This window comes from Limanda limanda, chromosome 4, assembly GCF_963576545.1.
Source record: "Limanda limanda chromosome 4, fLimLim1.1, whole genome shotgun sequence".
Classification (NCBI taxonomy): domain Eukaryota; kingdom Metazoa; phylum Chordata; class Actinopteri; order Pleuronectiformes; family Pleuronectidae; genus Limanda; species Limanda limanda.
Genome location: NC_083639.1, coordinates 15,870,502 through 15,886,083, shown reverse-complemented (window position 1 = coordinate 15,886,083; position 15,582 = coordinate 15,870,502). Strand labels below are relative to the sequence as shown.

Sequence of the window (15,582 nt, the reverse complement as noted above, 5' to 3'; positions counted from 1 at the left end):
AGTGCAGCATCAGCATCTAGACGGCTCAAATAAAGATGAAATTCTTTCATTCATTTGGGTGTATATTTCCATCGGAGACAGAGCAGATAGAAAACCTCTGTCTACTGCAGAGTCATTTGACCCAAGGTGTGAATGCCTATTGCATCATTTCCAATTACAGACAAAATCCAAATATTAGGTTTTTTGACTAGTGGCAAAGGGGCCTAAATTATTGAAGGAAGATTTGCCAAATCCTCATACCCCTGTTGAGTAGCTCAAAATAGAGATATCATAAAAGACTGAGTTATTTGACTGAACTGATGCATGTGAAGAATATTTTGTATGAAACCTTCAGTGTCCCCAGAAGTCTCCAACATGCCTGCCTCTCTACATATGGTGCATGCTCACTTGCGTATAATGCATGCTTGCTTTAGTTAGGATCATCACATGTGTGATTTATCACCAGTGTCAGTAAATGTGGCTGCAATGGGAGCCTCTCCCCAAATTCCCCACTCATCTATTTTTACCCGCAACCCAATGGAGAGAAGACAGGTAGACTAAGAGATGGATGAAAGCCAAGAAGAAGAGAAAGACCTCTGCTGTCGCTGAATAGATGTCTATCACAACAAGCAAGATGAGAAAGACATTTTTCCATGGCGCTGTCTAGATGCTTCAAACTGATCCATTTCTCAAGGCACTGACAGAAAAGGAAATGAAGTAGGATACAATAAGAGTAGTCGAGAGTGAGATGCCTAGCAAGAGAACATTACCATTGTCAGACAATTGTAGGAAAGTGTGGAGCATGTGAGTTAGCCATCTAAAGACTAGAATCGCTGAAAGAAGAAGAATGAATGAAGAAAATGTTAAAAAAAAATTGACTATAACAATTGGTTTGCAGTGCTCTTATCTCACCATTGTGCTGTAAAGCTGTTCACCACTGACACCACACGTGCCAACTCTAAACAGCCATTTACGACCAATGCTCGAATCTCACCGGCTACATGCCAAACAATACAGAATCACATTCACACCCCAAACATATGGCAGGATCGCGTAAGTGCTACTACACCACCTCACACTTTACCCCAGTGTGAGGGAGGATCATAGCACATAGGAAACAATGGATCATCTCCCTACTAGAGCCCGCTGTCAGTGTGGAGCGATAAATGCTCTGAGATGCTCCTATTATCACGTTATTTGTGATGTTTATCTACCAATACTATATATAATTTAGCATATTGAAGACACCATATATACCCTGTCTAATTTGTAAATCTGGAAATTTTTAAAAGCGTGAAATAGAGCGCAACATAAACCACCACTTTTGGTACGGCTCTGGTTGTGAATTAAAGGTCCCATTTATATTCTCCTTTAAAGTTTCAGAAAATCCTGTTAAAATAGTGTTAAGCCCGGATGATCAGCTTTGTGTACGTGTGCAAATGATCCAATTCCAACGACTTTCATTGCGCTTCTTTTTGAATGAACGTTGTTGTTAGTATAGTGTTGCAATATGTTGCAATTTTTGTCTTCACTGTCTCGTATATATGTATATGGTGTTTCATATAGAGCATAGTGTAGTGACATAGTGTAGTAGCTGACATAATTTTGCAGTTGTGGTAAATTTTTTCCATTGTGACAGCAAATTCCACCAGGGGTTACTGGAGGTGCGTCTTTGACATTGCGAACAAATCAGCTTTTTCTTAAAACTCAGTTGATGTTATACAGACTTGTGGCTTCTACAGGAGCATATAACATTGTTTTACAATTTCGAAGTCTACATTGGATAGTTTAATCAAAACCTCTATTCAGAAAATGAATGGGATTTGTACTTCCAGATGCACACTGTTGAGGTCTGTAATATATTTACTGTTATCAACTAAAAATGGCTGCTATTCCTATTTTCAGTTGGTACTTTTATTTATTTTTTTATTAGAAAATATTTTTTTCAATTTGTACTGTATTTTTGTCTTCCAGGTACAACCCGTTCCCCACGTGAAGGAGAAGTTAGTGGCGTGGACTACAACTTCCTCTCAGTGGAGGACTTCCTGGAATTGGAAAAGAGTGGGACCCTGTTGGAGATAGGAACGTATGACGGTAAATAACAAATGAACATGGGTGTATTGTAGGTAAATTCTTAATATATAGTAGGGGGTTTGCTAACTAGGCTGTTAGTAAACCACTACACGTCCCTCATACTGTGTGTGGTTGCAGCATTACATAGGATGGATCTGTGATCTTCTAAGGAAAATGCACAATTGAGTCTCACCTACTAGTCATTACAGGGCCTATTTTGTAGTTTGGTTGTCCATTTTGTTATTGTCATGCAAAATTAGATGACCTGAAATAGAGAATGTGACATTATGGGCTAGGGTTACAATGCATTGGGTTACATGGTCATGTTTTTTTTTAAAAATTTTATGAATAATCAATAATGAGAGGGAAACTGGTCCAGTGATCCAATCAGAGTTAGCAGGTAATATAAACCCTGCCTCCTGCAGCTGCAGCGTCACTGGTGAAAAAAGAACAGGATTCAGGAGCCATGAATAGGAATAGGCCACACTCAGCTTTTACTCACGTAGAAGAAGTTAATGGGACACTTGTGGTTTTACTTGAGTAGATTTGTGTCTATTTATTTGTATGTTTTTCTTCAGTAAAATTTTACCACCACATTATCAGCAAACAAGCATTTTGTGTTGGTCCAGGCCAGTCAGCCTTCTTCTGTACAGGTGCATGTGCAGGCACAGCAGGAGCCTGCTCTGCTTCCAACCAAAAACATGCCGACCACAGAGCACATGCTTATTGATGATCCCCTCCATACATCACAGCGCAATGCAGCAAGAAGGCACTTTTTCTGAAATGTAAAAATTCCAGTCCCTTGCTCTTTGGTATGCACCTGCTTTTGCCCTCACCATAGATCTAGGTCAGATAGCCCAGAGCAACATGCTTAGCGCCGCTCTCTGGGGGCTGTTGAAAGCAGCGGACATATTGGTTAACACTAGCTGGAGGTAAACAAGAAAAGTTGTTAGAGCAGCATAACATGGGAAAAGTTTACCGAAAAGTTGTGATGCAAACAGTATATCAAAGGTAGATTTATGAAAGAATAATGTGGTGGATGTAGGATACATTAAGTGAACCTTCAGTAATTTACCGATGTTTGTATGGTCACACTGATGCAGAACTCCAAAGTATCTTATGTTAAAAGCTTGATGGTGGAAGTGCAGCTTGGTCTTAGTTTTCTTTCATTATTTTTACATTTTTGTTCTTGAGTCTCAATAAAGCTGCTTTCAGACATGCACTGAACTCTGCAGTTCCTGTTTATCCTGCTCCTGTTTTCTCTCCGGTAGAGGAGTATGTATGAACACAAATGTCTGAGTGAGATGCTCCGCAGTTTCTGCAGATTTTCTTCGCATGGCCCCTTATCACAAAGTCCATAGAAATCCAGGAGAATCCGATGTGTAAACACACCAGGGGATTCCGTGCTGGATTCACTGCGAGCGACTGGGAGGGTTGATGGCGTTTTTAATGCAGAATAGCAGTGACCTGATACCGGTCTGTGTGTTCATTGCAGCGGAGTTAATACGTCACTTCCTGCCTCTGCCTGTTGGACCTGGGTGCTCCGCCTCTCACCTGAATGATGCAGAGGATTTGTTTCTGTTACACATCTGCACAGAGAACATGAAAAAGCACACTCTGGGTAAACTCCGTAGCCAGTGTTCCGGATTTTGCCCACAGGTCATGTCTGAAACCGGCTTAAGACAGTTGTGCATCACATAGATAGAGAACTCTTGTGCTCTGCTGATAAACCAAGCTAAAGGACTGCAGACAACGACACTACCATGTAGTCCCTCCATTCGCTCAGATAATGTTTAACGAAGTGTCTGTCCAGTCCACTTATCTTGTTCACTGTTCCATTACAATGAAATTCCCTCTGAGAGCAAAACAGAAGCAGTAAACAAAGCCAGTGGACTTCTGCAGGCAACAGCTCACTTACTTCCAAAGTTCCACTAAAGCTAAATGCATCTACATGCGTTGAAGAATCCTGTTGTCTGCTCAGATCAGGCTGCTAAGTTCCAAGTGTGTGCTGAACTCAAAGATTGAGCCAGATGTCATAGATGGGATGGGATGATCCCAGAGATCAGATGGGCGGTAGTGTATCCTGCAGAGATTTGCTGGCTGCTGTCCACCACAAATAAGCTGAAACCAAAGTTACAAATCAGGCAAAATTTAACTCCCAGTGGTATTTGCCACTTAATTAAATCAGTCGAGTGAGCTTGATGCACAATTAAAATATTTTGTTCAGCGTCCAAAGGCAGCGTTGGCTCGCTTTTGTGTTTAGTCGCTATAAAGCAGAAATGATGGGAAAAAAGAAGGAATGACTCACTGGTGCAAAGGGCTGATACTTCAGTTATAAATCACTCTATGTTCTGAGGTGTTATTCAAAAATTATAGACCCACTTTTGGTTGCGATATGATGACTGACACCATCTAAATCCTTACACTTGAATATTTCTATTGTTATATTTGACTGTAGGATTTATGTTCTGCTCCAACATGTCCAACTGAAACTGTGACTCCTCTGGAGACATGATTATCAGCCTGTCTTCAGCACTAGGTTGGTTTGTCACAGTTTGGCCCAAGCTAAACATTTTAACTGGATTTGACATTAATATATTTTCTGAACTGCTCACTTGTGACTGTTGCCAACAAATCAATTTTTTTTCTCTGCTGCCTTTATATATTGGATGCTTATAGCACTGTGTCTCATTAAGATGTTGGCTTGATTTTGTTTCTCCCATGCTAACAGTCTCTTCAGATTTGCTAAGCCTTACTTTAGATGAAAGTAAACTAGAAAGTTTGTGGGAGGAAAACAAATATTATGAAGTTTTGGTTTTCATCCCTTTAAAATTGTTAGGTTGAAGAACAATTCAGCTGCAAACTGCCTCACTAAATGTGTTCAGACGACTTAGACGAGCACTGTCCATGAGTAAGTGAATGTAAAACATTTGGTTGTGGTGTGTGGAACCCATGTCATCAACTTTGACTCACAAAATATGAACTTAATTAAGTAATAATACTGGAAAATGGCAGGAAATACAATCGGTGTTGAATTGTGTCGTTTGTGAACCTTATTTGGACCAAACAAGAAAGAAACTTAGTTTTGCTTCAGAGATTCTCATTCTCCCACGGACAATTCCAGATTCTTCATTTGCATACAAAGGCTATGACTAAACCCCCTCCATCACACACACACACCAACCTTTGACCCCTCCTCTCTTGTCCTCCTCCTAAAATTCCCTTCTTTTATCTGTCTTTTTTTTAATCCCCTCCTCCCTGCCTTCTTCTCCGTTGCCTAGGTAACTATTATGGGACGCCCAAGCCGCCGGTGCAGCCCCCCGGTGGGAAAGTGATTAGCCGTAGCGGTAGCAGTGGTGATGCCCCACTGCCAGACGGGCTCAGCCGTAGCCTACCAGGCTCGCAGAACTCCACTCCCCGACGTTCCAAGTCCTACCATGATATGCACAATGCTGGAGTAGGGCCCGTACAGCATCAGCAGGAGGACGACGAGGACCTCCCTGACATGAACAGTAGCTTTACAGGTACGTGCACATGTCGGGACGTCAAGGAGAATAAAGCATAATGTATTGTGGTGAGGTCAATGCATGTTTTCATGGGTTGTGGTTGATGCAAGAGTCACATTAAAGTCAAATTTCTTCTTACATTTTGTTGTAAATAACTTTTCTCAGATAGTTTCCAACCGCAGATAAAAGCCGAGGATGTCAGTTGTGACATTAAGGGACCAGTTCAATTATTTAACATAAAGTGTTACTAGAGAGACAAGACAGAATGTCTGTCTCTTAAATCTCAGATATCAGTTAGTGTTTTGTGAGTGGAGCTTAGACAGAGGGTCGATGGGAGAGGGTGGGATGCATCGGTTGCATTTTTTCGAAGTGTGGCCTGCTCTTGCTAACTATCAGGTTAACCAACCCTAGCTTTAGTTAATATAGACAAAATACCAGATGGATCAATTGATTATTATAGTTGCTATACCACACCATACATTCAACACAAACAATGCCTGTCACTTATTTTATGCAATTATGTAATGCTACATGAGCTCTGAACCTCCAAAACGCTCTCAGTTGATTGTCTATGGCCTTCACACTGTCGCACCAAACACTCCTCACATTTCCTCCTCAAGATGTTTATCTGAGCAGTGTTGTGCATTTCGTTTGTTGAGCACTTTCATAATGAGACTAGGGAGGCGAATTCACTCAAGAAACCCGGTGTTCACAAATTTCAGTCTCAAATGTATTTAGACACATTTTTTTCTTTTGTTTGGACACAGAATACGTACCAGGCCGCGACAGGCCCCAAAACTGGCAGCAGACCCCAAACTAAATTAAATTTGGCAACCTCGCGCACGCACAACAGCCAAACTGAGGCGCCACATTTGGCATCAATAAACACAGTGTGTAAAGACGAGCTCACTTCAATTGTCACCATTTCAGATTGTTTTACTTTCTACTCATTAAGCATGCAACTAATCAGCAGAAGTCATGTGATTGGGTGTCCTTTTATTATTATAATAGCTGTTGTATGTTAACACCTTACGTCATGACTCGCATGCTTTCTCAACTGGTGTTGACTCCTTTAAAGCAAATAGACCTCAAGCCAGCAAGCACAAGGGCGGTTGCTTGCAGAGCTTGTCTTCAGGTGCAACATGAGAACACGCTGTGTTTTATTTAGCTTGGAGTATAACACCAGAATGTGATCCTGGCTTCTGCAGCTCTACATGCAAGGAGAGGAAAAGGGAGAATGTGAGCGGCGATGGATGAAGTGGGAGGGGATGGAAGTGGAGACAAGGTAGCAGGAAATTAAAGAGAAAGGGGGAGTGACTGGGAGAGGGAAAGGTTGGCAAGACTGGAAAGGATTGGACAGAAGGAAAGAGAGAGAGAGAGAGAGAGAGAGAGAAAGAAGCAAGGGAGGTTTGTTTTGTGTGAAGGAGGATAAGCTCAGAAAATGATAAAGTAGGAGAAGGAGCGCAAAGAAGGTGGAGAGCGGGAGAAGTGGTGAGGGGCTGCAGAATACAAGAGCTTCTTTGATTGGTGAGTAAGTGGTTTCTGGGTTTGACTTCATCTGCCTGTATCCATGTGTCCAGAGATGCAAAATAGTGCCACCTGGCTGCGAGCAGCGGAGACAGTTGAACCACCTCCATATCTGAACTGGTTTTGAATGATGTTATTACTAATTGCAGGTTTTTTTGTGTTTGTCTTAGAGGGGATTTTATTTTATCAATCTCAAGCATAGTGCTGACATGAGTGATATTTAAAGGGAATTTCTCAGTGCTGATTTTGAAATAAACAGATTTACTGCTGTTATTTCTGAATATTTCGTCTTGTGTGTTAGTGGGTCAGTAGGCATTACAAGGAGGTTGCCTCAGGCCTGAAGCTGTTTCTGCCATGTATATTTACAAGGTGGGACCGCAAGTTGTTTATTTGCTGTCTGGGATTGTGAGAGTTGCCAATCAAGTGTGGGTGTGAAATGAGATAACAGGAAGCCAGGTGATCACACGTCTGTGGTGTGATGTGTGAACGGCCTCAACTGAGGCAAACATCTTTGTTCAGCTGTGAGAGGTAGTTTAGGGAAACAGATTTATTCTGTAGTACTGGAGTGCTTAGTCAAAGATTACTCTTTAACATTTCGTGATTGAGTTCTGATACTGAGGCAAGATGTGGCTTTCTTAAAACTCTTATTGAAAGTATTTGAGCCGGTAAAAAAGATTTGTTGTTAAATGTTAGGAATCCAGTGAATGAAAGAAAGAATCTTTTATGATGACAATAATAGTAATAATAATAATCATAATTTCTATAGGGCCTTTTTAAAACCAGTGTTACAAGATACTTCATGATATACAAATTAAAGCACAAAGTTAGCTAATCATAGAAAAGCCAGATCATACTCAACAATGCAATAAAAAAGGTGAAAATGAACAAAAATGAAATCTGATAGTAAGAAATAATAAAAGAAATATTTAAAAAAAACTATGAAAAGTCTTTGCCCTTTTCTCTTTCAAACATTTCCTTACTCACGAATCTATTTGTTTAGACTAACATTTGGAAGCCTTGCTAAACTATGTCCTGTGTTTAGTGTAACTATGCCCCCTTCATTGAAAATCCACTCAAATTAGTGATGGAGCTGTTTTAGCATTGGTAGCAACAGCTTCTGTGAAAGCCATTTTTGGCCGATCATGTATGGAGGCACCTCTCGCGGCACCACATCATTGTCACAGCTACATTTTGTTCCTGAAAGTGTTCCCAGCCTGCAAAATGTTCTTCACACTTAACAGCCATGTTTTTTCCCGTCCCCCCAGGAGACTCCAGTGAATTAGACGAGATTCATCACTCGGTGCGCCCCTACATCCCGCGCCAGAGTGAACCGGTCTATCCTGGGAGGACCCCCTCACCATCGGCCACCACGGAGAGCACACAGCAGTCACACTCTCACCCGAGCCATCCTCCCCCGGAGGACCCACAGGGACCTCTGCCTGATAACTGGGAGATGGCCTACACCGAGAATGGGGAGGTCTACTTTATAGAGTAAGAGGATCGAGACTGTTAATGTTCTGTAAATACATGGGAAGCAGAAAGGCTGTTTTTGCGGGGCCCTGCTTTAACTGGAGTCTTACGTCTCTATTAATAAAACTACTAATGACTCGGCTCTGCACCTCTGCTGTTTAATCTTATCTTAACGTAATTAGCTATAAGTTGTTTTATATCTTTTACAATTGAAGGTTTCTTATGGAACAGTTTTTTCACACAAGCACAAATAACGCTATTGGTTTTAACGTCACAGATGAAGTGCTTCAGTTTATTGATCAAATAGTGATCAGGTTGTTCAATAATCTGGCTTCAGTTCACTTCCTCATGTCTGCATCATCATTTTCTTGTCTCAGAAATATTCGTACACATTGGATGGTGTATGAGTGTGCACATTCTCCTGTCAAGTTTGTTATTTATACTGTAGATCCCAACATTTGTGTGAGAAGTGGCGTACGCATCTTTAAGACCACGTTTGTTCGTACACAAAGGTTATAAATAAGGCCTCTGGTTACATTGTATTTTAGGGATATATTAATTCCTTATTATTTCCTCATGGTTATTGTTACTCGCTGGATCTAGATTTTACAAATCAAGTCTGCTTTAAATGCAATTCTCTTTTTGATATTGCTGTTAACAGACTCAACTCCTGTGCTTTAATGATTTAATATTCCTCTAAAAAAAACAATTAGGATTTTATGTTTTTCTGTGCTGATAATTAGCTCTGATATTCAGCTCTGTAGATTGAGAAACAACTGCTGACCCCAACATGTATGTTTATTAATTCATATTAAACCAGAACTTCTTTATTAATATATTCTACTACAACCTTTAGCTTATGTCAGCATCCTTTTCTCTGTGATTTCACATTTCCTGCCATTTAACTTTACTCTTGTATGTTCTGTTTAGCCACAGTACAAAAACCACCTCCTGGATAGACCCTCGGTGCCTGGACAAGCCTCAGAAACCCCTGGAAGAATGTGAAGATGATGGTACGTCTACATGAGCGCTTAATAACCCAGAGATTGTTTGTTTATGCAAAATCCTTTAAAGGTTCTCAAGCAATTTAAGACAAATCCTTTAAGATGATAAATAAGTATTAGATAATCAATTGTGTCTCATCGTTCACCCTGAATACTCCTGTATTCAGTCCTTTATTGACACCAGAAACGAGAGACCCAGTGGAGATTGGTTGACAGGAGATAACATCTCCTGTCTCTCGTTTCATAAAGATGTGATTTTATGAAAATCTGATATGACTATGCCACAGTGCTGCTACCCCTCAGTGGCCCATAGGTGTCGGTGTTGGGTCACAGAAAATGGCGAGCAGTTGATCGGAGTCTCTGTTTTGCTCCTTCTCTCTGCTGATTGTCCCTCAGCTCTGAGGAGTGATGACTCCATCATCCAGCACTAAAACATAACGCTCTCCCTGACGCACTCTGAGGTTAAGCATACACATAGAATATTTTAGACCATAAACTCTTTCATGCAGACACACAAAGATATACATACAGTATTAAGATGAGCTGTAGGATTTCTGCAAATATATAATAATTCTTCTCGTAAGACATCCAGACATGTTCATAATGAAAACCTAAAAATTGTGTTATTGCTGCTGATGTTTTTTATCATTGAGGTTGAATAGAATTATAAATCAGCTCTTCACTGTTGTTTCATGATCACAGATGATTTTGTTAACACGGACTGTCACATGAGGCTGAGGCTCATGCTTGATTAACTCTCGCCACCCTGTGGCCACATGTTGTTATTGCATCTAACTAACACATTTTTCCCTCTGTGCCCTCACCTCTCTTTCCCTCCTTCAATGATCCTGTGGTGCTGCTGGGTTCATCCTCTCGGAGCAGAGGGTGTGCATACAGAGGAGCTGGACAATGACCTAGGTAAGCACCTTATCTTTTACTTCAGCCTATTAGATGTGCATCAGCATTTCAAATATCAAAGTGTCACCTTGGTTTACACACATAAATCACTTGAAAGTAGCATTACTGAGGCTGAAATGGTTAAATGAGGATAATGGAGTGACGACCGTTAATGGACAATTAATTACGCTCATCCACAACACAACCACTAGCGGCTCACACAGCGTGACGGGCGTTGGTGAGCGTTGACTTTGACATTGACTCTAATCATGTAGAAACAAGACATTATGCTATCAGAGACATGACCTTTAGCTAGCCTACAGTCAGTATGTGGTGCTGACAAATATGTTCTGTGTGTGATTAAAAAAACTGACTTTTACCATACACTCAACTGTCAACTTAGCCACATGCTACCAAACAGACGCACACACACACACAGACACATACTCTCTCTCACACACACACACACACACACACACACACACACACACAAACACACAAACACACACAGAGTATACTCCCTCATCCACAGACCATCACTTCATACATAAAAGATGACTGCTGATCCAGAGAAGATTCTTATGATGATGATTTCCTAATGGGTGTCTGTCTGAGCCAGATAGCAACAGGCCCGTTTTCTCCCCGACTCCCATCAGGACACTAACTAGTCTATCAGACACAGCAGAGTGGCTGCAGGATAAATGATGTCTGGAGACTGTGCCCTGCTCCGATATGTTGTGCTAATGAATGACGTCATTCCATCAGAGGACACAGTTGATTAGTGATTTACTAGAGCCCTTTGTGTGGGTACCTTGGGATTCAGGGACGAGCAAGATAAATACACACATTTCATAGTGTTCATATATCTATTTATAAATGCATATTGCTATTGTTATGTTGAATGATGACATTCCTTGAAAAAGCAGTGTGTGTCAGCATGATATTCAATCATTTCAGTTTTCAAAATTGGATTTTTAAGGTTCTAAGGGTAGGACATAGGGTATTTTTCCAGCTTATGCCATCCTGTTTATGTATCATAACTGATTATATTTCTCCTTTCTGTCTAAAGCTGCATTCATAATTATTTTGATATCTACGTTGAGACAAACGGCTCAATGTGACAGGTGAAACCTACAGAGAAAAATAACTCTCTTTGCCGGCAGCTGACAGATGTTTTCACCAAACATGAAAGTGGAAGAGGAAAATAAATATAATAAAAATGATAATCCAGCATCTTCCGGGCTTCAATTGTTTCGCTTTTAAACTGCTGCCATGTTGTTATCATCAGATATAACCACTCCCCTGTCTCCACAAGACAAACCCTCCACTGGATAGACATGTCCAATAATTATCGATCAGCAAAATACAATACAGGTGGGCAATGAAACGCAATTAACTTTAGAGCTCTGAGGAGAAGCCGACTCATGCTTTTAATGAACGCCAGCACATATGTGTACACAGACGCACACACACACACACACACACACACACACACACACACACACACACACACACACACACACACACACACACACACACACACACACACACACGTGTCAGTCTGCCCCTGTAGCACTGGCTTACTCAATAGAAATCAATCACCGCAAACAGTTAAACATGCAATTCATCATGCTTGACTGCGTCTTAAATTCACAATACGCCACAGAAGGTTGGACGTGAGTGGAGGGGGGACGGGTGAGAAGAAAACCCAGCGTAATGAGCGACAGATCTCTCACTCTTTGTCTCGCTCATTCGGTTTCCACATGCCGAAATGTAAACCACGCTGTCAAGATGGTTGCAGTACCAAACATCCTCTCTGTGCTCTCGCTCGCTCTCTCTTTCTCACAAACACCTGCAAAGACTCCACAAACACTGGCGCTCCTCAAGGAGCGGAACTAGTGCAGTGTGAAATCAAGTGGGTGATTACAATTTTTGCGCAAAGGCGGGATGGGAATACTTTCCATTTAACGTTCCAGATCAACACATCTGAACGAAAAATACACCACGCCCGCTCCATGGGTTCACCCTGTTATAACAGCACCAGCACTCTAGCCATGCCTTTTCTTTTTCAGCTGCACGAGCTTTCTTTCATTAGCTGGTGAATGAAACACTATCGGCTGTGGTACGATGTGTGTCATATACAGTAAGTTTAAACCTTCCCTTCCAGCAGCATTTGTACTGCCTCTGCTGCTGACTCCACTCCAACCAAGGACCCACCTCATTAGAAACAGAGGGAGGCTCTCCAAGTTGGATGATTGTAATTATTATCTCCACGCACACAGGGTGAGGCTTAATTGGCTGAGGGTTATAGTATGTAAAATGTATACATCACAGGAGAGGATTATTGGACAATCTGTGTTTGTAACCAATTAGAAGCCTCTGACATTATCTACGTGGAGGGCGGCCAATAATCAATTCCGCTGTAATCAGACGTAATACAGAACTGAATCAGATTGTCCTGTTGGATGCATGATGGCATTACTCTCTCTGGCACACACAGCAGAAACACAGTGAGATTGCTCCGTTGGGCAATTACACAGTGCTGAAGTTGCCCCCAGTCATATTTATATCTTTCTTGCTAATCAGCGGTAATTAGGCTGGATTTCACTTATTCTTTCTGTGAGCACCTGTGCTCTTATGTCGCTGTGAGTAAGCAGCTGCATCCAATGACGTAGGTTTTGGACGAGTCATGGGCCCTGTAAACACTTGATATGAACATGTGGTTTTTGTGATCGGAGACAAAAACCGCAAGCAGACATCTCCCAATACAGGTGGGAACGCACTCAGATCGGATAACGATCAGATCATGCCAGAACACATTCGTAGGTGGTTTGTGCCAGACGTGTCCACATTTTTTTACATTCATTACAAATCAAATGTATTATTTCTCTTGAATAATAGCTCATGTGTAGGACATGAGCTATTATTTGAGCAATCTACGACAACTCTGCAACCAACAACCAAATGCCTTCTGTGAACACTGTGAACACAGCCTTGCAGGACCAGTGCACTTAAGCAGTCACACCTTATATCCCTTTTTTGGGCATGTTAGTGTGGACGGGGATTACAGTTTATCCGGACCCTAGACGCTTGTGTCGACACATGTTTTTACTTTGAAAACGCAATTTTCAAATGAAAACACAGATGTGTGGATGTAGCCTGAAGTGTTCGTCCTTCCCTCCTGTAGTTTCCCCCCTTTCTTACATTCACCTGACCCTCTCTCCCTTTTCTGTCCTCTGTGCCTCCTTCTTTCTTACCCCTCCTCACTTCTTTCTCCCACCTCTTTTAAACCATCCATCCATCTGAGCCGAAGTGGGGGCCTTGCTCTGTTCTCCTCTGATGTGAGGAAATGTCAGCAGTGTGAGGGGAAGGGTGGGGGTAGGGGGGGGGGGGCAGTCAGACAGCCTGTGAAGCTGTTGAGTCACTCTGGCCCCGGAGACTGAGTGACAGGGAGACACAAACGGGAGGCAAAAGGTCTCCATTGGCCTCGGCACTAATGGCTCTATATATGGCCTTTAGCAACTTCACAGCCTCAAGTTTGTCTGTCTCACTGTCTCATTGTGTTTCTCTCTTTCTTTTTTTCCAGAACTTCCACCAGGATGGGAGAAAATAGATGATCCAGTGTATGGGGTCTACTATGTTGAGTAAGTGACGTGCACTGTGCAACTGCAAGGATGCTTTAACGCTGGCAGTGTGCACGCAGTTGTTCAGAAATATGAGGACTTTTTTTAGTTTTTTTTTTTTTCATACAGTATGTAGAACGCTTTCACATGTTTTCAGTCTCGACACACAGCTCTTTTGTAGACTGGAAAATGTAGGCCATTTTGTTTGTGTCATTACCATTTGGGAAAACATGCAGCAAGTGCGTGTGGTGGGTGTGTGCATATGTGTGCATCTCATCTTGTGTGAACAACCTGGGATTCATCATTAATATAAATATGTTTCATGCATTTTAGATGTTGTTCAGAGCAGCACTTGCCGGCTCAGTTTTTTCTAATATACATTATTCACCATTTCCTTCATTTGCTGTATAATGTGGTGCGTCCAGGTGTCATTGGTTCGGATGCTAGTAGCTTAGTAGAAAATCTCCCCCGGGGTTGATATGTGATGTGAAAGGTGTTTGTAGTCTCGTGAATTAAGCCATCATCACAATGGGATTTATGTGATGTGACCAGTGTTTGTGATTGTGTAGCACATGTCTCAGACAGGAGTTTTGTGTGGATGGATGCATGTGTATTGCGCCACTATTGATCAAAGCTTATCACCATGTCTCCCCTCCCTCTCTTGACCTTCCCTCCCCCTCTCTCTCTTCTCTTATTCCTCCTCTTCTCTGTGTCTGTCTGCCTGTGGCGCTCCACTTTCCTGCTGATATTCACTTCTTGTCCTACATCCTCTTTTGTATTCTTGTTTTCTTTCTTTCTTATTATTCATTTCCCTCTGTCACTCATTCCATACCTCCGTCTGCTCGTCCCTGCTTTCACCATCCCAAAGTCATATCAACAGGAAGACCCAGTATGAGAATCCAGTGCTGGAGGCTAAAAGGCGCAGGCAGCTGGAGCAGCAGCCTCAGCCGCAAAGCCAGCAGCCACCTGAAGGTGAGCGCTACATCCGAGGTTTGTTCACAAGCCCCCGCTAAGGGCGTCATTTCCTTTCTGTCTGTTCATGTGTGTGACTGAGTCGTCTGCCTATGTGTCTGTATGAGAACGAGAGTATGTGTGTGTCTTTATTCCAAATACTGCTACAGTCTGACTTGATGTTGCCTGCTACTGCCTATGATTTGCTAAGTGCTCTTCCATAAAGGCATAACTATTATTTGCGGCTGTACCGCACAGCCCTTTTGAGGTTAATTTCTGTTTTCAATGCTGTCTTCTGATACTTGTTTGTGGTAATAACTTTAAAAGCGTTTCCTCCCCAAGGAGAAAACAGGTAAGTTTCTCTGCAACTGAAAATGCTTTGTTCACTTAAGAGGTTCTTTTTTCTAATTTCCGTCACAAAGAAAGTGCTGACATTCCAAAACTAATATTGCTGCATGCCCTAACAAGACTCTTGCTTCAAAACTCAACCAATACGTTAGTCCCTTATACCTCCTTAACAGGTTTTATGAATGTGATTGAACCCACTTAAAG

The 15,582-nt window shown here is 41.8% G+C and overlaps 1 protein-coding gene across 4 annotated transcripts in view; it reads left to right on the top strand.

Moving 5' to 3' along the window:
- The window catches only part of magi1b (membrane associated guanylate kinase, WW and PDZ domain containing 1b), a 134,379-nt gene that overhangs the window by 81,601 nt on the left and 37,196 nt on the right, over positions 1-15,582 (top strand). For 3 of the 4 annotated variants that reach the window (XM_061068992.1, XM_061068994.1, XM_061068991.1), the window contains exons 3-9: positions 1,954-2,073; positions 5,334-5,576; positions 8,351-8,576; positions 9,486-9,568; positions 10,442-10,477; positions 14,043-14,100; positions 14,948-15,069. In XM_061068992.1, the coding sequence (XP_060924975.1) occupies positions 1,954-2,073; positions 5,334-5,576; positions 8,351-8,576; positions 9,486-9,568; positions 10,442-10,477; positions 14,043-14,100; positions 14,948-15,069 (888 nt within the window). The remainder of the gene's footprint in view (positions 1-1,953; positions 2,074-5,333; positions 5,577-8,350; positions 8,577-9,485; positions 9,569-10,441; positions 10,478-14,042; positions 14,101-14,947; positions 15,070-15,582) is intronic. The other variant, XM_061068993.1, reaches the window with a different exon arrangement.